Raw genomic sequence first — 19,901 nt, forward strand, 5'->3', positions numbered from 1 at the left:
GTTTGAAGATGGCTGATATTTTCTTTGACGCGCGCATTCTAAATCGGGACTAGCCTTGGGGAGCTCAGCACCACATCAAGAGCTTCAACATTCACCTTACCTCTAGTTTCCAGTGCCTTGTCTTTTCTCTTCTTAGAATTTTCCTCAACCCTAAAACTCAGATGAAGACCTGGCATTTATGTCCTTTACCACACAGGAGTGTGTGGAAAACAACTGACGCACTCAGAGTGAGCTCAGTAACTACATCCTTGCGTCTGAGCAACCACGCTTAGCAAAACCGACTCCAGTCCGATAGGATAGTTCAACTAATTTCGCCTGGGCCACCTTTTTCTACTTTGGTCAGAGCATCTCTATATAGTCTGTTCAAGGCAGGAACTATGAGTGAACGCGTGAAAAGAAGAAAGGTGAATTATCCTACGAATAGCATAGATGGGAGGATTAATTCTCAACGCGCTTCTTCTGAAGGCGAGAAAAGGCCATGGAACGGATTCTGTGAGCTAGAATCGGAGCCAGTTAGTGCACCCCCTTTAAACTGTCGGTGACAACCATACTCATGTTCAAAGGCTATTTTCAATGTAATGCTCCGCGAATTTGGAATAACAGGCGTTCAAGTTCAAGAAGTTCTGTCATTAGAGGATAAGTTTTTGGATACTTTGAAGTAAGGGAACTCTAACCATATATTAGAGGTTCATTACTAAAAGGTGCGATCCTGTACAGTAAACCCGTCTACGGCATTATATTCTTGTTTCGCTGGAGAGAAGATGATCCAGAGAAACAGGAGGCAAGCTGTCCTGAAGGTCTATGGTTTGCAAATCAGGTTCGTTTTCAGGCTCTATATTCGCAATTCTGTTGACGCACGGCGCTTATCATACTAGACCGCGGGCAATGCCTGTGCCACCGTTGCTCTTCTAAACATCGTCAACAATATTGAAGGCGCTGATCTTGGGGAGAATCTTCGAAATTTTAAGGATTTCACCATGCCGTTTACGCCTGCACTGAGAGGAGACGCAATAAATAACTTTGAGTTTGTCAAAAGGATTCACAACTCGTTCGCTAAGTATGCTGGCAGATATGAGCTCCACGTCTCAAGTTTTCTAACGGCATGTACAGGAGAATGGATGTCCTGAATTCTGATTTTCAACTCAAATATGAGGTGGCCTCGAAGCGTAATCGGTCAAAGAAAAGTGGGCGTGAGGAGCATGAGGCTGACGCAGGATTCCATTTTATTGCGTTCGTTCCTGCCTTGGGAAAAGTGTGGAGGTTTGATGGACTAGAGCGCCAGCCTCAAGCTCTCGGTTCGTGTGACCTTGACTTGGTAAAAGCTGGAGATTTGCTAACATAGACCATAGGCGTGTTTGAACCGGAAAGCAATTGGTTAAGCTTAGTAAAGCCGAGTATAGAGGCAAGAATGGCCGAGTACGACGAAGGCCAAATCGAATTCTCAGTTCTGAGCCTCGGCCGAGATCCTTTACCTGATCTTGTCGAGCAACTGGCTATGAATATCAAACAGCTTCAGTTGGCTGAGAGGACCATAACCTCACGTCAACAGAAGGGAAGTGGTAGCGGACCACAGGTTATACCGAACTTTGTCGAAAACACGCTCTTGGGCTCGGACATGTCATACGGAGTGACAGATAAGGCCCTTAACGAAGCAGCTATTGCACCGGGGAAAGCAGAAGAGTACTTGGGTTATTCAACGGACGAGCTTGCGAAACACTGCGCAAACATGCGCACTGCACAGGAGAAACTCCGGATAGAAATTCGAGATAAACAGCAGTTGCATCAGGCGGATGAGGAGTACGCTGAAGGAAGAAGGTATGACTACGGGCCAGCAATAAGGACATGGCTACGTTTCATGGCACGCAAGCGGATGGTTGAAGAACTGATTCCTATGTCGCAATGGTCTGGTTAAGGTGAGTACCTTAGTCGCAGAATCACGTGCGTTGGAGACAGAAATGAACGTATCTGCAAATCAGAGAGAAAGGCCGATGTATCTGGCCAGGGATGAATGGCGGGACGCCCTCGTGATGTGCCGATTGGATGAGCTTCTTTTTGAAGTAATGGGAAAGTAGCAGCCTACAAGCCTCGCCAGAAACAAAGACCGTTGAAGCGCCTTAGCCTGGTTCTCAAGCACTCGCTTTAGCACCTGAATGGCCATTCGCATATGTAGATATTTTGTCTCCTAATCATTATTGTCGGTGGCGTTATGGAGTAAGGTAGACCTGGAGAACCGGAGGGTTGACCGACCAAGACGTCACCGCCTGCTCCCCAAACCGACCGCTTCGTTCCAGCAATTTCGCTTCAACGTTGGATTCTCCTCTTTTTTTGTAAACTTGCCTGGTGCTGTTGGAAACGGCCATTCGGCTTTTCTTGCTTGTCAACCCTCTCGAACTGGCAGAAGATCGTTACGCCCGCTGCTGTGCTTCGATCTACACCCTTTGACTCTCAAACTTTAGCTTCCAGGCGCCGAAGTTAAGCCTGGGCAGTATTCCTAGTACTTATTTTCGCTCGCCTGAGCTTGTAGGAACCGGTCTACCGCAAGATCTTCCAGCTATTCTTTGTTGAACAGCCTGAGTACTACAGAGTCACCATGCCTTCTTCATCAACGCCCGACCTGCCTGAGAAGGCCCCCGATGAATCCTCGAAACTGAAGACATTTCTATCAATACTTCGAAAGTACGTGCCCTCATGTCTTCTGATGAGAAGTCCATGACTGGTTCTTAGCTCTAACGTTCATCTGCAGATTCGTTGGCGTGAGCGATATCGCATCCGTGAGGTTTTCCCTCCCCGCGCAGCTTTTGGAGCCAACTCCCAACCTAGGTAGGTTGTTTAAACAACGGTACTGGCGGCTAGTGCTTGGGACAGACTGCTGACCGGGCTCTAAATCACTAGAATATTGGAATTATTTGGACAGACCAGAGACCTTCGCAAGGTCAGCAACATGGCCTATTCACCAATCTTTCGGGCTCGCTTTCTGACTGGAAAATCTACAGCATCGGTACATCAGACGAACCGTTGGGGCGGATGCTGGAGGTTTTGCGATTCTGGTTTACGAAAGACCTGGTTTGCCGTCCTCAGTTCACAAAGTGTGTCTCCCTGCTGATTATCATTCAGAAGTACATCAAGGGCAAACCATGCAAGCCTTATAACTCAACCCTTGGTGAATTTTTTAGGGTGAGCCTGCTTTCTTCAGTGTCCCCAGTTTCTGTCGCTGACCGCAGTAATTCAAAAATCCAGTGTAGTTGGGAAGTAGAATCCACCCTTCCCGAATTACCTGTGGCGTCCCAAGGGGAACCAGTCAACGACACCTCCACCATGAAAGAAGACAACGGGAAACCAGCTAGGGTTTGTTTTCTGACTGAACAAACTTCGCACCACCCGCCAGTATCCGCCTTCTACATCGACTGTCCAGAGACAGGCGTGTCGGCTCGTGGATTCGATCAAATCAGTGCCAAGTTCACTGGCACAAGCATCCGTGTTACTCCCGGTCAACACAATCTTGGGATCTTTATCATTATAAGCACAAGGGATGACGAGGAATACCAGCTGACGCACCCTGCGGCTAATCTCGGTGGCCTGTTGAGAGGGGCACTTTCCATAAGTGTGGCGGACACATGTTACATCGTTTGTCCCAAAACGGGCATCAAAGTGATTTTGCAATACCTAGAAGAAGGGTGGATAAGCCGAGCTCAAAACAAGGTTGAAGGGCTCATTTTCCGATACGACCCAAATAGGGACACAATTACCAGGATAAAAGATGTCCCAGAAGGCGACATCCTTGCCAAAATTTCAGGATCATGGCACGGACAGATGTATTATACTTTAACAGGGACAAGGGAGCCTCGACTTCTGATTGACATCACACCCCTTTTCCCTATCTCGAAGATTCTACCGCCGGAAGAAACACAATTGTCCAACGAATCTCGAAGGTTTTGGTCCGGTGTAACCGAGGCAATATTGAACAAGAGATATAGTCAAGCCACAAAGCTCAAGGTGGAGATTGAGGATCGGCAACGACAAAAGGCCGCTGAGCGACAAGAGAACAACGAGGAATGGAGGCCGCGCTTCTTCACAGGTGCCGTCACGCCTTTGGGAAAACCATCTCTAAGCGAGGAAGGCCTGAAAGCACTTGAGGGTATCCGCGCCCAACAGTACCAGCTTGATGAGAGCAAGACCAAAGGCGCCTAGGCGTGATGGCGCTCTTTCGAAAAATACCTCGGACTTTTCTAAAGTTCTTCATTTTTCGACACTCTAGAATTACTAAGACAAAATGGTCATTGCCTTGCGCTTTTCCCCTTTTGTCCGTTTCTTTATCTTTTCAGGCCGTACGCAGCAGGATCTCGTGCGTATTTTACGTGTTGGCTCATGACCTTTCTAATAGTATCTTAGACTTCGCGTTGTTGACACAAGTGGCAGGGCCTCTTTCGAACTCCAAATACACTCGAACTATGTCTCGCGCCAATACTGTTGGATCTCATCATCAACTGTAATGTACAGTAATAGAAATTCGAAGACTGAGCACTCGCCTGGATAAGAGCTGCTAAGTTCTCAAACCTGCTACAATTTCCAAGTGTATATCACGTTCAAGTATCGAGAAGTTCGTAAAGTTAAAAAGAAGACATCGTGATGCTACTCCAACAAGCCCTAATATCCGTCTGTAAGCTCTTTCATACTGCGCCATCCATGTCACCTATGTCACCTATGCAATGAACAGACCCAAACTCAGAAAAGAAAACAAAGACTGGCTTAAGTTTCGTCGAGTTCCGTCGAGAAGCGGCTCTATGCAGCCGCTGTGTTAACAACCTTGTTGAAACCACTGGCCACAGTTTTCGCGATTTCCTCGTTTTTATGAGGTAGGAGAGACAGTGTGTATGCGACATCATTCCATTGCCGCTCGGTTTCGCACCTTGCAAGTCGAGCGGCGAGTTTCTCTGCTAACTGACGAGCATGTTTCTCCTGTAAATCCAGCCTTGTTAGTGACTAGGTACTAAGTGGAGTTGTTATCTTCCTGTAACAGGTATGAACTCACCTTTTCAATGAATCCTATAAGGAACTTTATGATGCGCCTGAGTGCTCCTTCTTCCAGATTGCGCTCTGCGCTTAGGAGACTGAACATATCAACGAAGTGGTTGTAAACAGCATTGTCCTTGCCTGCCAACTCCGTAAAGAACATGCGGGACAAGTCGGCGATCCTTTTGTCATCGTCTTCCAAGCATTTTGCCATCTCTCCCAGCTGCCCTTTGACCTTGACCTGTCCCGCTAGGATAAGGAAAGTGAGCGTCATCAAGCAAGTGCGCTTGACAGAGGCGTCTTCATCGTTAAGCCGTCGATAGAGAAAGTCCGTATTCTCGTCAATCAAATGATTGAAGCACACCGCCATATCACCAAGAGCAATGACTGCATTACTTCTGACGATGGGGTCTTCGGAGCGTTCCATTATGGTGATCAAGAGCGGGAGGTTCTTCTCACAGTACTCGGCAGACACACACATCAGTTTGGCCATACATATAGTTGCCGCGGCTTGAAGGTTACGCTCAGAATAGGTGTTGTTGTTTGCACAGATCTCTGCAACCAATGGCCCGAAATTTGACAGTAGTGAGTTCTCGCCATACAGTAATTCCCGTTCACGAATATGTGCCATTGCTTCCGTGAAGTCATCTTCTGTTGTTCCACCGATAAGGTCCAACTCATCATTCTCAGTCGGAGTATCATTGCTGTGAGGTGCTGCGTTGAGAGGCTTGTTCTTCTCTTGCTCTGCCTTGCGACGCTTGAAGTCAAGTTCGCACAATTCTAGGTGAACGATCTGTTTGATCGCAATATGACCCACAACGAATAAAAGTTGAGACAACGCAGCTGACGAAGTCTTCTGGCCTGAAGCAGATTTATCACTAGAGGCTGTGCTTGGTCGTCGTTCTTCTTCAGTATTGGAGTTGCTCGAAGACGGCCGCCGGATCTGCGAGTCGAAAACAGATCTTGTTTTCCGCTTGACAAGGTCAGAGCAAAGAACATCCGGGTGTTTTGACAAAGCGTAGATAGCGCTAATAGCTTGTTCTGCTACCCCATACCACTCCTTGCTATCCGAGACTGTTTCAACCATCGCGGCAAGTTTCGTCAGTACGGGGTGTTCGTTTGTTAGCTTGGAGATGCTAGACTCTTTCGATTTGGCTTGGCGCCCTGGGACCATGCGCCTTAGGGCAATGCACGTATACTTTGCGAGGACCAGGTCGGACCTTCCAAGGCTTCCAAGGCCGATCCTAAGCATTATCTCAATCTCCCTGATGACAACCTCAGGATCAGCTAAAGCAATCATGCCTAGAACGATAATGGCACCACGACGCTGAGTTCTGGAGATTTCTTTCTTCTGCACACCGTAAACCTGCCAAAGTTTAGCAATAACAGCTTCGGAAATATGACCGGCTTTCATCATAGTGCTTAGTAGCTGTTCAAGGCATGTAAGTTCGGCAGACGTCGCGCCAAATGTGAGACTAATCATGTTCCGGGCGATATAGTTCGCTGCGTCATTCGGACTAAACGAGTCTGGCGCTTCAAAAAAAAGCCCTTTATAGCAATCGATTAAGTGAGTCTGAACCCCTTTCCCTTCATCACTGTTTCCTTTGGTCCAGATGAGTCTTAACATCCGTCGAATACCGATGCGAGCAGTTTCGACTTTGTACGCATCCAACATAACAAAAAAGTCCATGGCCTCAATAGCCTCGCTTTTATTCTTGGAAGAAAGGAGTTGGGTAACAATGTTGGATGCTGTGTGGAGGACTTCAATAAAGCGGATCGCTTCGTTGTAGTATTTCCTGGTCAGCTGCAGTCGAGCGAGCAGCTCCGACGTAGCTGCTTGTTCTGCAGCCCTCTTCATCGCCATTGTATGTTCCTCTTCTGACATACGCGGTTCCTTTGAGGGTGATTCGTCCGGTAATTGCGTTGCATCATCCAGGAGCTCGCTGTCCACTTGCGAAACATCTCCGGCGTCGAAGCCTGGTGTCTCTGGAGGTCTCAGCGCATTGAGCTCGGCGTCTACGGTATCGATTCGCTCTGTCCATTCTTTCAAAGAGAGCTGTCCGCCATGCATGACGCTAAAAGGATGCGTGGACACTAGTTTTGCAATCAATTTAATCGCATTTCGCCGGACATTGCTGCTCTTGTCCTCGAGACTCCTTGCTGCTAGTTCAGCAGCTGCTTGTCGACGTTTGGGAAATTTCTGTTCCAGATCGCAGATTCTCATGTAAACTTGGATAGCTCGGCAACGACAATAAGGGTTGATGTCGAGGAAGCGCTCCTCGAGAACGTCAAAAAATGCGTTGATCTGTGATTTATAATTGTCTGTTCGCTCTTCCTGCTTGCTAAGATCGGCTATGAGGTTTCCGCATACTTCGACGACGGCGCACCGCAGAGTATATGACTAGAAAGATTTAAGTCGCTTCCCCTTCAATGAGTGACAAGGTGGGTTGATTACCTCACTGTCCAACTGTTTGGCGAGCAGCGTCATTTGCTTAATGATAAGCCTCGGAGCAAGCTCAGAAAGCTTGATTATGAACGCAGAAACTGATTTTGGGCCCCGGGTGTCATTCGAGTTGAATTCTTTGTTTCCGAGTTCTCTGACGGCCAATTAGCACGAGAAATAAGGCAGGCATTGCGGACAGCTGGAGTACTTTAGGATCTCATCCGATAATTGCGGGTAGTCGTATTGTTCTGCGAGGATATGTAAAAACTCTGCCATCGGTTCAGACAGGTGCTCGAAGTACGTCAAACTTTGCACGATAGATGTCTGGGCACCTGGGTGGGAAGTTAGGTATCACGCCCAAGCCAGTTCCGCCAAATAAAAACTTACCAAATCCATGGCCGTGGTGCTTTACTGCAATGCATAAGACTTTGAAGGCATGCATCCGGATCGCCATACTTTTCACTCGCTGCTCGCTCTCCAGGATGAGATAACTCGAGCGGGTAAAAAGGTTTATAAACGTATCTCGGTCCGATGTAGTAAGAAATATTTTGCTGAGTTTCAACTTCATGACTTTGCACATGGTCTCCATTGCTACCTGAATTTGGGCTGTTCCATCCCAGTTGCTGTCTTTGGTGGCTTTAGACCTCGCAGACTTACCAGTACCCCGTCGGGAGGGCGCAGTTTCTGCTGGCTTTTCGGCTGCCTTCAACTCGACGGCGGAGAGTGCCCATTGCAGAACGAAGCCATACATCTCCAGGAGCTCTTTATGGTGCTGAATGCTGTCCTGTTCATCGGATTCGAGATCTCCATGGATAACATCAGCCTCAACGGATAACCCAGATACTACCAGGTCGAGAAGCTTGCTCAAGGACTTGGTCGGAAGAAAGGTGGAATATCTGTAGAAGTTCAAAAGTTCAGAATTGGGACCAAATGAGCCAACGAAGGCCTCGGGATTCGGGGCGAAAGCGCACTTTAGAAGAAACTGCAGTGAACCAAATGAGGATGCTCTGGCCAGTCCCTCTGGGTTCTCAGCCACCGCATCTACGATCGAGTTCAAAACATTGTCGATAATTGCACTAGTCAGCTGCTCCGGATCGGATTCAAACTCCAACAACTCGGAGTCAGCTTCGGGAGTCGGCACCGAGCTTGGGTCGCTCAGATAGAATTTGAGAGACTCGTTGATATCAAACTGAGTCCTATCCTCCATTATGGACACGGCGGAGGGGCCTCAAAAGAGTCCGTGAGGAGGTAAACTGGTTTGCGGATAGAGTCGCGGGGTTCAGAGAATGAGAGCAGGGACATCGCCTACGATGGTGCGGGCGGGCTTTTGTTTGTAGTTTTCCGCTTTCAGTTGTCAATCTCTGGGCAACCATTGAAAAAAGCAGTTTATATGATTGGTCAACTTCGTTTCACTGTTATTGTATTTCAGCCTTTCAGGAAGAGCAGCGCTTATCAGCGATAAATAAACAATGCAATACTGTATCCGGATATTTTACACGCTGCCTTAAAAGAATTATCAACAATAATGTCGCCCGGCTTCACGTCACCCTTGAACAGGTCTCCGGCAAACACTTTCTGATTTCTATACATGCTCACGATACCCTTACTGCAGGTCACTCTGTCTGTCAACAGAGACGTTTTATGCTTTTTCAATAATTGCGCCAATTTCATTGAGCACAATCGCACCAGTCTTGCGGTCCGCCCTCATTACCCATTCCCTCCACGGGGCCATGTCTATGCTCCACGCGCCCTTCCCAGATATCACAGACTTTGAGCATCCTCGAGCCATGTTGGAGCCGCCAAAATATTCCCGGGAACATGGCACAATATCCGAGTACGACCAGCAGCTGCAACGACGTTTTCCGGAACGTGACCAAGAAGAAGATGAGTTAGAGGAGGAGGAGGTCGACGAGGTTGTCTTGGAAGACATGAAAAAGCTTGAGGACACCTTTCCAGGTATCTCGGATCGCTTTCGATTAGTGAACAGAATCGGTGAAGGTATGGACCTTGGATGCATTCTCCAATTCCATCTAGAACGCCCCAACATAAATTACCTGACTAAATCTGCCGTTGCTCCTAGGCACTTTCTCGACCGTATACAAGGCCGAGGATCTCTTATATGACCACTATAGGAATGACTGGGACGTGTTCCAAGGCTATTCAAGCGATATGTGGGGAAATCCGCCGTCTAAACGACGTCGAGTCGAAGGCGAGAAGGGCAACTCAATGCCCATTAGACGAAGGAAACCCCGTTATGTTGCGCTGAAAAAAATCTACGTCACTAGCAGCCCCTTGCGCATCCAGAACGAACTCGAATTACTACACGATCTCCGGGGGTGCCGATCGGTTTGCCCTCTGATAACTGCATTCCGTCACCATGATCAAGTAGTTGCTGTTTTGCCCTTCTTCCCCCATACCGACTTTCGACTCCAATATAGGACGTTCATGGTGGCTGATATGCGCCATTACTTCCGATCGTTGTTCACCGCATTGCATTCGGTTCATAAACACGATATACTACACCGTGATATCAAGCCAACCAACTTCTTGTACAACCCGGACTTGCGAGAAGGCGTCTTGGTCGATTTTGGCCTAGCAGAACGCGAAGGTTCAGAATACACTGGTACGTGCCTGTGCACAAGTACGAGCTCTATGCGTCGCACGCGATACACGCAAAGTTACCACTACACACAGTGCGCCTCATCTGGTCTCGCCGTGGGCTATCCGAAAAGCGACTCCCGGCCGTCAAGGCGCGCCAATCGTGCAGGGACTCGAGGATTTCGTGCCCCGGAAGTCCTATTCAAATGCACATCTCAAACAACCAAAATAGACATGTGGTCCGCTGGTGTGATTTTGCTAACATTACTTGGCCGTCGATTTCCATTCTTCAACTCGGCCGATGACGTTGATGCATTAATAGAAATGGCGAGCATATTCGGCACTCGGCGCATGAAAAATGCCGCTGCTATGCACGGGCAGATCTTCGAGACCAATATCCCGACGATTGGTGAGAAGGGATATAGCTGGGAAAAGCTGGTGAAATGGTCTAGCTGTGTGGAGGAGCTAACAGAAAGCGAAAAACAAGCTACTCGGTTGCTGGCAGGGCTGATGGAATTAGATCCAACCAAACGTCTTAGTGCAAAAGAGGCCATGCAGCACGAATTCTTTACAAATCCTATTGACCATGATGTTGAATGGGGAGGGCCAGAGGACAGCGCCGATAGCGGAAGGGAAGATGAAGGCGATAAAGGTGGTGAAGAAGATGGTGACGACGACGAAGTGGACATGGTATAAATCCTTGACAATAATTCCGAATAATAATATCTCATACATACATGTCCCATCAGCGCCTTACAATTATCGCCGATGGCTTGTATACCCTTCTAGGGCGTGTTGTGTTATCAGGTAATGACAACTTATGGAAAAAAAAAAAAAAAAAAAAAAAAAAAAAAGCTCCTATGCTTTTAAATAGGTACGCGCTGATTTCGTAGCTGGTAACTTTCAACTGGCCTTAGGCAACCTGGCTGAAGTCTCTATGTCCAGTTTGCACTGTATGCTCCTTCGCACCTTGCTGTCCAACGAGTATACCACCACAGTCGTTGCAGTGGAGGCGGAACGCCGCTACATCAGTATAATAATTCTTCTCCTGCAGCAGCCTACACACGTCCAACGCTTTGTCGAGCGCCAACGAATCTGATGTGTCGAATACAGTAGTGTCAAACTCGGGTAAGGCATTCTCATAAGGCGACAAAGCAATAGTATCGTAGTGAATGCCAGAGTAGACCAGGAAGCACCGTCTGCTCTGGCCCTCGTTGAAACGATCTACACGGAGGTTTCCAAGGTCGACCGAGCAAATCTCAATGTCAAAATGTTTGCTCAAGATGCTCAATTCGATCGCTCCACCCCAGGAAGTCTCATTCTTAATCCAGCGACAATAATCATCCGGGGCTTGTTCTAGAATGGCGGCGGAGTACTCGTCGGGATTATCCTGAATTGTTTCGGCCACAGCAGATCTGAGTTCGACCATTGTGTCTGCACCTGGGAGGAGTGCTTTACTTATTGCGCGGAATAGGCACGAGTTGTCATCTGGCATAACCCGCAAAACGAATATGCCCCCATGCTCTGCCGAGTGGACTTTGGGTGTATCTTCGGCAACGGATTGTTGTTTGCGTGATAAGGAAAGTTTCGGAGGAGATGGCTGTGCATTAACTGAAGCGGCGTCTTCCGTCGTGGCTGGTTCGGTCCATGGTCTATCTTTGGCGGAAATGGTAAGTTGTTCCCGGTCCAGTTTAAAAGCGAGCTCGGTAAGCTTCTGATGCTTTCCTGTCTGATCCAACAATAGCGGCTTCGGAGGATAGCCGTACTTCACGTCATATGCGGTCAATCCTGTCTTCTCAGCAATATCTTTTCGAAGATCTCCAATAGTCGCATCTTCGGCCAGGATGGCAGTATATTGCCCAGAGGGTCCTCGTATTCGCACCCTCATAGTCGAATGTGTACACAGATGTAAAACAAACAAAGAAAGATCAATAGACCTTAAGAAGGGAGGATGAAACGGGCACCGTGCCGGTGATCAGTGACGCAAGATCGAATGAGTGGGGCACATTTGCCAATGGCTGATAAGCTATCTTGAATCCAAGGCAGCAGACTCAGTTTGCTGAAGATACTTCAAACTATACGTTATGGGCGCTTTGATAACTGCCTTCGGTATTGTCGAAACCCTTAAGTTGTTGGCATTGTTTTAAAGGGCCGCAAATTGCGCTTTGCTTCACGAAGCATTTCAATGGCCAGTGTTGATTGCGGGGAAATGTCCAGCCTCATCTCCGCTTCCGCAAGGATCTGGCCTCATGCGTGGCCCTGTTATTTATGTATCTATATTGGTGTGTTCTTCACCACATAAGGACCTGCTGCGTAAATCCCTGCAGTCTGGATTGTCTGTAGTACTAGGACTAAGCTAGGCATGCACATTACGGATTAATCATTAAGGCAGTAGGGCGACAGCGCACAGGCTGTCAGCAGTAGTTGATGCAACTACTAATCCGTATGCAGAGGTCACCAACCATGTATGTTCTGGGGACAGAGACATCATTGCCTGTTTGTAACCAATTTTCCTGCCTGGAAATCACCCGTTTCGAAAGTTTTGAATGAGGGTGCCAGCACAGTAAGTACGGGTATCAAGGCTGATATTGGGATCCACTGCTGTACTAGAGTGCAAACAACGGATGTCAGTTCTAAGTCCACGCAAAGATATGTTCAGTTGCAACCCTGATCACTTTAAACAACGAAACGCAAATCTCCACCCAGTGCTTAGTGAAACCTTTTGGTAGTTGCAGAGTGTCTAGTACCGTGTTTCCTCCAGGGAGTACGAATTATCATATCACCAAGACGGAACGATACCGTATTTATACACCCTCTGTGTATCGCGGTAAGTTATCAAGCAGGGTCCTTAGTCAGCATACTCGCAGCAGGACCTCTGCTCGTTGTTGTTGCATGCTTGTTGACGTTGAGATACTCTCGCAGTGAAAGAAAATCAGTTAACAAATCACTCCCGGCATTTTCAAAGGTTCTGTTCTGTCTTGCGGTGCTGTCCACGTGCTTGTGGTGGTTAACACGATGGAGAGAGACTCCGAACCGTCGCAAGCGCAACCAACTCCTGAGGAGCCCGTCCAGTCGATTGAGAGCGATAGCAAGGACAACGGCGTCGCCAGCGCAGTCGCGGATGAACAATGGAAACACATGATGGACGTTGTTTTAGCAATCTACGAGGTTCGAGAAGCAGAGTAAGTTGTTGCCGGACCCATGACGCGACATGTCAAGGGAGGAGTTGTCGCAAATATACCCTTGCTCATGCTCATGCTCATGTTCATCCACACAGTGGCCATGACCCTTCAAGACTCTTCCATCGCAGCGTCAATAAACGCAATGTTCCCGATTATTACGATATTATCAAAGAGCCTATGGCTCTTAGTATCCTGAAAGCAAAGATCAACAAGCGGGAGTACAAGACCGTCTCAGAGTTCGTGCGAGATTGCGCCCTGGTAAGCTTAGGCGGCGAAGACATTGTATCCGTAACTTATATTGATTATTGCACAGATCCCTCATAATGCACAAACCTATAATCGGCCTGATTCCCAGGCATACGAGGATTCGCTCGTGATCAAAGATGCCTTCGCTGATGAATTGCAGAAACTAGTCAAAGCAGGTGTCATCACTGTGGAAGAAGCTGAACTGCCGGATTTGGGTGAAATTCCGGAGCCGGATCCTTTGCCAGAGGAGGAGGACGACGACGAGGAAGACGACGACGATGAAGACGACGATGATGACTCGGACGACGAAGGCCGCAGAAGAAAGAAGAGGGGCCCTCGCCCCGGTTCTAAACGAGACGGCATGAAAGAGGATGGGAGTAAGTCTGCGGATCCCGAGCAGAGAAAAAAGCGAGGCCGTCCTCCGCGTGTTGATACACCGATGGAAGCTAGAATTAAGGCGGTCTTGAAGGGAATTCGGAAATTAAAAGGGCCTGGGAACCAACTAAAAGTTCGGCATTTTGAGCGCCTTCCCGACAAGGGCGTATACCCTGATTACTACATCGAAATAAAAGAACCGGTTGCGATCGATATAATCAAACGAAAGTCGAAACGGAAGAAGTATAACTCAGTGGACCATTTCATGAAGGACATGGACCTGATGTTCAACAACGCCAAGGCCTACAATCAATCCGAAAGTCAGATCTACAAAGATGCGGTGGATCTTCAATTGGAGGCAAGAAGGCTTGCAGACCTTGAGAAGAAGAAACCCGACAGCGAATATCTAATGGAAGACGGTCGCCTACCGCTCCCGGACGGCATTCTTCACAAGGGAGAACTGTGGAAGGTTGGCGACTGGGTTCATATTCAGAACCCTAATGATGTGACCAAGCCAGTTGTCGCGCAAATCTACCGGACGTGGCAGGACTCCGAGGGCGAGAAATGGATTAATGCCTGCTGGTACTATCGCCCGGAGCAGACTGTTCACCATTATGAAAAGCATTTCTACCCAAACGAGGTTGTTAAGACAGGCCAATACCGTGATCATCGAATTGATGAGATTGTTGACCGATGCTTTGTGATGTTCTTCACACGGTACAACCGCGGAAGACCTAGAGATTTTTCTCTCGATAAAGAAATCTATGTGTGTGAGGCTCGGTACAATGAAGAAAAACACAAACTTAACAAAATAAAAACATGGGCCAGTTGCCTACCCGATGAAGTTCGTGAGAAGGACTACGAGATGGATTTGTATGACGTTCCACGCAGGATCAGGAAACTCCCCAGTCCAATCAAACATCTCCTCAAAAGTGATGCAAAAGAGACAGATGAACTACCAAAGCCAACATGGGGGGCAGAAAATGCACCCCCAGTAGTAGGTGCAGTTCACTGTCGTCCTCGAGATGAAAATGTGAGTGGTACTATACTAATGCACTGCGGCGCTCATCCCATAATAACATATTCTGCAGGAATCACCACCTCCGGAGCCAACTCCCTCACCACCTCCCGCGACCATTCCTTCAACTGCTATTCCGCCAGTTCCTAGACAAACTTCAATGAGCCAAGCGCCCACACAGCCCGCTATGAACAGTCCTGCTGCACTTATAGCCGCAGCGAGTCCAGTTCCTGTGCGTTCGCCCGCAGCACATATCGGAACTGTCCAACATTCTCCAGTCCCGGTCCCTCCCATTTCTTATCATCAACCTCAGGTCCCCTATCAGCCAGCCTTACAGCAAAGACGCTCAAGCGGACTTGTGGCTCAGAGCCCGATGCCAGGGACTTACCAAGGACCGACTACTCCTCTGCCATATGTTGTTTCTCAGGGTCCTCAGTACGCTCCATACCAAATAGGCCGTGCGCCAGGAGCTCCAACTGTGTACAACCCCAACGCCCCGCGCCCAATTGAAGTGTTCCACCTAAGCGACAGCGCCAATGCGGCTATTCCAGCGGATATCCGCGACCAATTTCACTGCGACGACCAAGGGCATGTGCTTTTTTTCTCTTGCGCACCCTTGGATACCGGGTCAATGGTTCAACAAAAATTAGGGCACTCACTAAAGTATCTTGCCGCGAAGGAGGAGCGCCGGAAGCTCGTTGAGGCCAAGAAACGCAAGGAAAGATCTGAAAAGGAGGAACGAGAGCGATGTGTCAAGCGACAGCATACCGATGAGCAAACGGCTCTCGTGGCGCAAGCAGAAGTCGCGGCCGCAAAAGCTGTTAAATTCTTGACAAATAATATCATCAACGGCACAGGTCAGATCTACGGTGCTTTGTATCAGGACCGGGCCGAGGAGGCTCGACAGGCGGACATCAAGGCTCGTGAGCAACGGAATCTAGCGGATTGTGCCATTCGAGCGAAGATAGCGCATATTCAACGGGGCTCGATCACGGCACCATTCGTCAGTCTCAAAGGCAGTGGTATATACCTGGACGAGACTGGCCCCGCCGCCTAAATCCAGCCCTTTGACTTTGCAGACCTCGGATCATTCAAGCGGGGCTTGCTAGCGACTAGATTCCGGACTCTTAGATTACCAGGATTACTTTCTTGCTCTTGAGGTGATTCGGCGCATGGCGGGAAGGGGTGTTCAAGGTTTGAATTGGCCAGGCAGTAAGACTCACTTCCTAGGCTACCTTTATTCCTTTCCTGCATATCAGCTTCAACTGTAGCGATACAACGTGTCGGTATCTTTGCGACTATATTGTTATTGTGTGCCTGAATCGTTGAGTTTCACCCTGGTGTATTAGGTTCCTCAGCTAATCTATTGAGGATCAATCTCAGAGTGCCAAGGTAGGCTTTTGAGCTTCTAAGGTTCTCATGCTACAACGTGCCTACTACCTGTGCACTCCTTGATCTGCTGTAACTGGGGCTCACATCCTGATTTTCTGAGTTTGTTGTTCAGGGCACTGACATTTCGATGCTTCTATATATAGTTGGGGCGGGTCGCTCCAGTTTAGGGCTATGTGGCATCCACACCACAGCAAATGTGAAACCATAAACTGAGTCTCTAGCTGAGAATAGCATCTATCATTGGAATGTCGGGAACTTTGTGGGTGCGAGTCATCATTTATAGCTACTTCACTCAACCCAGTCTGGTTGATACAACAAAATTTTACAATAAAAGATCTTGGAACAGAATGAAACAGATCAATCATTACCTCATGAGTTTCATACATACCAGTGATTACCTGGAGAGAGACAGTGCATAGAATGTACAAAGACGGTGGAGCAAAGGAAGAATAGGATAGGTGAAAGGAGCAGAAAATACGACAACAGAGTTAAAAAAGGTCAATAGATGACAGCTCAGATGGGAACAAGATAATAAAAAAAAGAAAGGTTCAAACTTGGTCAACCACGAGAGACCCCTCGACAAGAAGTATAAGAAAGCCTGACGACAAGCCTAGGAATATTGGGGAAAAGATGCCCAGTCAAATACAGATACACAACCGTTTTTTTGAACACCTGGCACCAAGCATCTTATCACCCAGTCTGAAACGCCCCTTATGATAGAAACAGAAACACCAAAATTCGTCTAGTCGGTGATGATATGCAAGGCTTTGAAAAGCATGATAGAGTTGCGGGTGAGTCGTGTTTGAAGAGTGGCGAAAGACTGAACTCCCAGAAATCGCTTAAACCGATTTATGCAAAATCCCCCCATTCCCCGAGAGACAAAAAGTTAATGCGGGTGATAATCCTCTGTGGATGATGGTTATGATCAACGCTGAGGCATGATAGCCGCTCATCTTTTATTCGTGTATTCGTGCTGAATTCGTTTCTTATCCGGAGGAAAATGATCTGCCGTCATCAGACCTGTAAACTAGACGTTTTTTCCTGTTGACGCGGTTTCTTCGTTGCTGGTTCTTTTATTGCTGTCTTCTTCTTCCATAGAGAAGACGAGATCTCCCTCGCCCTGTTCCTGTTCCTCTTCAATTTTACTGGCACTGACAGGGGACGACACCGTGCGGTCTAGGCGGCTGATAGTAGCAACTGATGGAGAATGGCGCGCTGAAGATGGATGTAGAGACAGACCGCTGAGTTGCTGGGCGATCATAGAAGCCGAGGACGTCCGTGGCGGACTGCCAATAGGACCAAGGCTGGGGCTTCCACCAAAGTGTAAGGATGACTCCCGCAAAGGAGACCCAATGTGTGTAAGTGATCCATGATTCGCCTCTTCCTCCTTCTTCTGCTGGCGTTGCTTGGCGAACAGCGCCCCAAATCGGGACGGACTCGAGGCAAGAGGAGAGTTGACTTTGGAAAAGCTGGTGCTCATGCCCAGCCCGCTGAGGTCGCGATGGCTTGAGCCTAGCTCATTGTCCGTGCGTGACAACCGGCGAAGTCTTTCCTGAGGAGTAAGAACATCATCATGTAAATTCATAGGCAGATAATCTTCTTCCATTGGGAAATTGCTATCCTCCCAATCATCCAGAGCGTTGGGACGGGGAACACTTGCGGACAACATCCGCGATTTCACAGATCGTTGCGAGTGCAGAAATCGTGATCCAATTCCATCCTCAAGCGTGCCAGGGGGCGATGAGCCCATGAACGAAGACGCAGGCTTCTTCACATCAGCGCCCCAAGAAGGATCACGGAAGGTTCGAGGAGGGTTCGTTCTCTGTGCAGGAGGGGACGCTAGATCTAAACCGAATCTGGAAGGTACGGAAGCGGCAACTGGACCATAACGAGCGGCATGGGATATCCCCTGACTATCGAAAGAGGCGGGAAGTGGCGCATCGAGGGCAGTTAAATATTGGTTGTGATTTGGGGACATGGGATAACGTAGCTCCTCAACCGGCGAGCCGTACTTGGAGCCGGCGTCGGAGGCTAGCCCGGTGTCAATTGAAGGAATGGTGTCATACGGCTGCGGCTGCGGCTGCGGATGAGGATGTAGGGCGGCGAATTCCTCCTGCGAAGGGAGCTGAGAGACATATCGAGGGTCATGGCCGTTCATGCGTTGTTGCGAGAGAACGGAGTTGGTCAGTGCGGAATCTTGGTTGACATACGCCTGAGGATTGACCCGGCCGCCTAGATTGAGGTGGCTGCCACCCATCCCCATTCCCCCACCACTGGGCCTGTTAACTCGTCGGCCATCGGGCAGGATATGAGCGAGCGCACATTTGGCCCCAAACTTGCAGTTACCCTATGTCCGCGGAGGCCAAACACAGTCAGCAAAACAGTGTATTACCGAAGCGGGAGCAGAGATGAAAGCACGTACCTTTGTGAAGTATTTACAGGGCGCATACTCGATCGCGGCATCTGTAGAGTGGAGAAAGGGACAAGCAGGTCCAGCCTGGCAGGCTCCTTGACGGAAGAACTTGCAGGGCACATGCTTCGTGTCTGTCATACACAGCAATCGAATTAGGTCCCATTACGACAGATGAACGATACGAATAAGCCATAATTGCAAAGGTTTTGGAACCATCAAGATGGACAAGCGACAGACTGGAAGGCTCACTGCTTTGATTTGGGGGACTGCGGGCAGCCATGTCGTAGCCCGAGGGATTTCGAGAATGGCCGTTTTGGAGCTGCGGTCCGGGGGGAACCGGGAGGGGTGCGCGACCTTTCATGTCACTTGAGAGCCGGTTATGCGAGCTAGGAGGATGGCCAGCGGACGGGTGAGTCGAAGGATTGCGAGAAGCCGACATCTGCATCTCCAGGGCGCTTCGGAGAGGCAGTTAACGCAAAATTTGGAGGGGTTGTTCGGACGGAGGCGACCTGCGAGAGTGGGGGACCGTTGGCGGTGTGAGTGTTAAAGTAGTAGGTAGGTACCTACAGAGTAGGTAAAGGCGCAATCGAATCTCCGATGGTATTTATGATTGTCAACCCACGAGACTGACTGGAATTGATCCGGCAGGGCAGCGATGGGTCCATTTACTGCTGATGGACGTGGCTCAGGTTCACTTTGTAGGTATTGATTGACGTTTAGGTACTCCGGACTCGTGCTCTCCACAACCTCCACGTTTTCATTTTAACACGGATCAAGCAAGGCCGGGGTTTGGAGCCGACGCAATCCAGAGTCCGGCGATTTGGATGCTATATACATACATACACCTGAACATCGCCTGGCAGGTTGGTCACACTGAAGCGTCCCGGAACGGAAACATCAGATGAACGTTGGGGATGACAGCCACAGTATGGAGTGATCTCTTGCTGACATGTCACCACCTAAATAGTCCAATTGGCGGTATCATGTGCCCTGCTTCAATCTACGAGCTTTGCGAAGGTAGATACCTGTTTTGGTGTCGTCTCGGTTGGTCCAATATTGTTTTGACCCGCTAGGCATACGGAGTACAAGCAACCTCAAAAGTCCCACAGCCACCGAATCAGGATCTCAGGACGAGGAATAATCCACTTAGAATTTAGATAGCCCCGCGAGAGTCTGGGTCCGCCGATCGCAGTTTTATCTGTAGTCTGTACTCACTAAGTGTAA

At 48.7% G+C, this 19,901-nt stretch overlaps 7 protein-coding genes across 7 annotated transcripts; 4 read left to right on the plus strand and 3 right to left on the minus strand.

The window, feature by feature from the left end:
* The first annotated feature begins 277 nt into the window (after positions 1 to 277).
* Positions 278 to 1,942, plus strand: BDW74DRAFT_110946 (ubiquitin C-terminal hydrolase 37). Its single transcript, XM_073721774.1, has 6 exons — positions 278 to 512; positions 564 to 658; positions 718 to 817; positions 876 to 1,057; positions 1,111 to 1,295; positions 1,350 to 1,942. Exons 1-6 carry the CDS (start codon positions 378 to 380, stop codon positions 1,910 to 1,912), a joined length of 1,260 nt encoding a protein of 419 aa, XP_073586337.1. The 5' UTR covers positions 278 to 377; the 3' UTR covers positions 1,913 to 1,942.
* A 373-nt stretch (positions 1,943 to 2,315) lies between these two features.
* BDW74DRAFT_110948 (putative oxysterol binding protein (Orp8)) lies at positions 2,316 to 4,588 on the plus strand. The gene is made up of 6 exons (XM_073721775.1): positions 2,316 to 2,676; positions 2,744 to 2,820; positions 2,893 to 2,932; positions 2,994 to 3,063; positions 3,115 to 3,174; positions 3,238 to 4,588. Exons 1-6 carry the CDS (start codon positions 2,591 to 2,593, stop codon positions 4,186 to 4,188), a joined length of 1,284 nt encoding a protein of 427 aa, XP_073586338.1. The 5' UTR covers positions 2,316 to 2,590; the 3' UTR covers positions 4,189 to 4,588.
* On the minus strand, positions 4,484 to 8,757 carry BDW74DRAFT_110980 (condensin subunit YCS4). Its single transcript, XM_073721776.1, has 6 exons — positions 8,425 to 8,757; positions 7,841 to 8,349; positions 7,662 to 7,785; positions 7,466 to 7,607; positions 5,030 to 7,411; positions 4,484 to 4,956 (listed from the first exon to the last, which is right to left on the minus strand). The coding sequence occupies exons 1-6, from the start codon at positions 8,658 to 8,660 to the stop codon at positions 4,780 to 4,782; spliced, it is 3,570 nt and encodes a 1,189-aa protein (XP_073586339.1). The 5' UTR covers positions 8,661 to 8,757; the 3' UTR covers positions 4,484 to 4,779.
* A 252-nt stretch (positions 8,758 to 9,009) lies between these two features.
* On the plus strand, positions 9,010 to 10,840 carry BDW74DRAFT_147843 (serine/threonine protein kinase CDC7). The gene is made up of 2 exons (XM_073723602.1): positions 9,010 to 9,451; positions 9,534 to 10,840. The coding sequence occupies exons 1-2, from the start codon at positions 9,184 to 9,186 to the stop codon at positions 10,745 to 10,747; spliced, it is 1,482 nt and encodes a 493-aa protein (XP_073586340.1). The 5' UTR covers positions 9,010 to 9,183; the 3' UTR covers positions 10,748 to 10,840.
* A 42-nt stretch (positions 10,841 to 10,882) lies between these two features.
* Positions 10,883 to 12,230, minus strand: BDW74DRAFT_147845 (ubiquitin-specific protease OTU1). The gene has a single exon (XM_073723603.1). The coding sequence runs from the start codon at positions 11,937 to 11,939 to the stop codon at positions 10,965 to 10,967; it is 975 nt and encodes a 324-aa protein (XP_073586341.1). The 5' UTR covers positions 11,940 to 12,230; the 3' UTR covers positions 10,883 to 10,964.
* A 758-nt stretch (positions 12,231 to 12,988) lies between these two features.
* Positions 12,989 to 16,107, plus strand: BDW74DRAFT_111029 (putative RSC complex subunit (RSC1)). Its single transcript, XM_073721777.1, has 4 exons — positions 12,989 to 13,233; positions 13,329 to 13,491; positions 13,547 to 14,887; positions 14,946 to 16,107. The coding sequence occupies exons 1-4, from the start codon at positions 13,067 to 13,069 to the stop codon at positions 15,927 to 15,929; spliced, it is 2,655 nt and encodes an 884-aa protein (XP_073586342.1). The 5' UTR covers positions 12,989 to 13,066; the 3' UTR covers positions 15,930 to 16,107.
* Positions 16,108 to 16,598: 491 nt separating this feature from the next.
* On the minus strand, positions 16,599 to 19,792 carry BDW74DRAFT_147853 (putative spindle poison sensitivity protein Scp3). The gene is made up of 4 exons (XM_073723604.1): positions 19,645 to 19,792; positions 18,927 to 19,540; positions 18,687 to 18,808; positions 16,599 to 18,611 (listed from the first exon to the last, which is right to left on the minus strand). Exons 2-4 carry the CDS (start codon positions 19,120 to 19,122, stop codon positions 17,292 to 17,294), a joined length of 1,638 nt encoding a protein of 545 aa, XP_073586343.1. The 5' UTR covers positions 19,123 to 19,540; positions 19,645 to 19,792; the 3' UTR covers positions 16,599 to 17,291.
* Positions 19,793 to 19,901: the final 109 nt, after the last annotated feature.

This window comes from Aspergillus multicolor, assembly GCF_047715735.1.
Source record: "Aspergillus multicolor strain CBS 133.54 unplaced genomic scaffold BDW74scaffold_5, whole genome shotgun sequence".
Classification (NCBI taxonomy): Eukaryota; Fungi; Ascomycota; class Eurotiomycetes; order Eurotiales; family Aspergillaceae; genus Aspergillus; species Aspergillus multicolor.

Excerpts from the sequence above, each read along its gene's own strand:
- BDW74DRAFT_111029 (XM_073721777.1), top strand. The coding sequence starts at position 13,067 with ATGGAGAGAGACTCCGAACCGTCGCAAGCGCAACCAACTCCTGAGGAG. Across the intron at positions 13,492-13,546 it reads TCGTGCGAGATTGCGCCCTG|ATCCCTCATAATGCACAAAC; the intron begins GTAAGCTTAGGC and ends ATTATTGCACAG. Across the intron at positions 14,888-14,945 it reads GTCGTCCTCGAGATGAAAAT|GAATCACCACCTCCGGAGCC; the intron begins GTGAGTGGTACT and ends CATATTCTGCAG.
- BDW74DRAFT_110980 (XM_073721776.1), bottom strand. The coding sequence starts at position 8,660 with ATGGAGGATAGGACTCAGTTTGATATCAACGAGTCTCTCAAATTCTAT. Across the intron at positions 8,350-8,424 it reads TCACTGCAGTTTCTTCTAAA|ATATTCCACCTTTCTTCCGA; the intron begins GTGCGCTTTCGC and ends GAACTTCTACAG. Across the intron at positions 7,786-7,840 it reads GCACCACGGCCATGGATTTG|GTGCCCAGACATCTATCGTG; the intron begins GTAAGTTTTTAT and ends CTTCCCACCCAG.
- BDW74DRAFT_110948 (XM_073721775.1), top strand. The coding sequence starts at position 2,591 with ATGCCTTCTTCATCAACGCCCGACCTGCCTGAGAAGGCCCCCGATGAA. Across the intron at positions 3,064-3,114 it reads TCTGGTTTACGAAAGACCTG|AAGTACATCAAGGGCAAACC; the intron begins GTTTGCCGTCCT and ends ATTATCATTCAG. Across the intron at positions 3,175-3,237 it reads CCCTTGGTGAATTTTTTAGG|TGTAGTTGGGAAGTAGAATC; the intron begins GTGAGCCTGCTT and ends TCAAAAATCCAG.
- BDW74DRAFT_147845 (XM_073723603.1), bottom strand. The coding sequence starts at position 11,939 with ATGAGGGTGCGAATACGAGGACCCTCTGGGCAATATACTGCCATCCTG.
- BDW74DRAFT_147853 (XM_073723604.1), bottom strand. The coding sequence starts at position 19,122 with ATGCAGATGTCGGCTTCTCGCAATCCTTCGACTCACCCGTCCGCTGGC. Across the intron at positions 18,809-18,926 it reads CAGTCCCCCAAATCAAAGCA|ACACGAAGCATGTGCCCTGC; the intron begins GTGAGCCTTCCA and ends TGTGTATGACAG. Across the intron at positions 18,612-18,686 it reads CCTGTAAATACTTCACAAAG|GGTAACTGCAAGTTTGGGGC; the intron begins GTACGTGCTTTC and ends CCGCGGACATAG.
- BDW74DRAFT_110946 (XM_073721774.1), top strand. The coding sequence starts at position 378 with ATGAGTGAACGCGTGAAAAGAAGAAAGGTGAATTATCCTACGAATAGC. Across the intron at positions 659-717 it reads AAGTTTTTGGATACTTTGAA|TAAACCCGTCTACGGCATTA; the intron begins GTAAGGGAACTC and ends GATCCTGTACAG. Across the intron at positions 1,296-1,349 it reads GCGCCAGCCTCAAGCTCTCG|GCGTGTTTGAACCGGAAAGC; the intron begins GTTCGTGTGACC and ends CATAGACCATAG.
- BDW74DRAFT_147843 (XM_073723602.1), top strand. The coding sequence starts at position 9,184 with ATGTCTATGCTCCACGCGCCCTTCCCAGATATCACAGACTTTGAGCAT. Across the intron at positions 9,452-9,533 it reads AGTGAACAGAATCGGTGAAG|GCACTTTCTCGACCGTATAC; the intron begins GTATGGACCTTG and ends CGTTGCTCCTAG.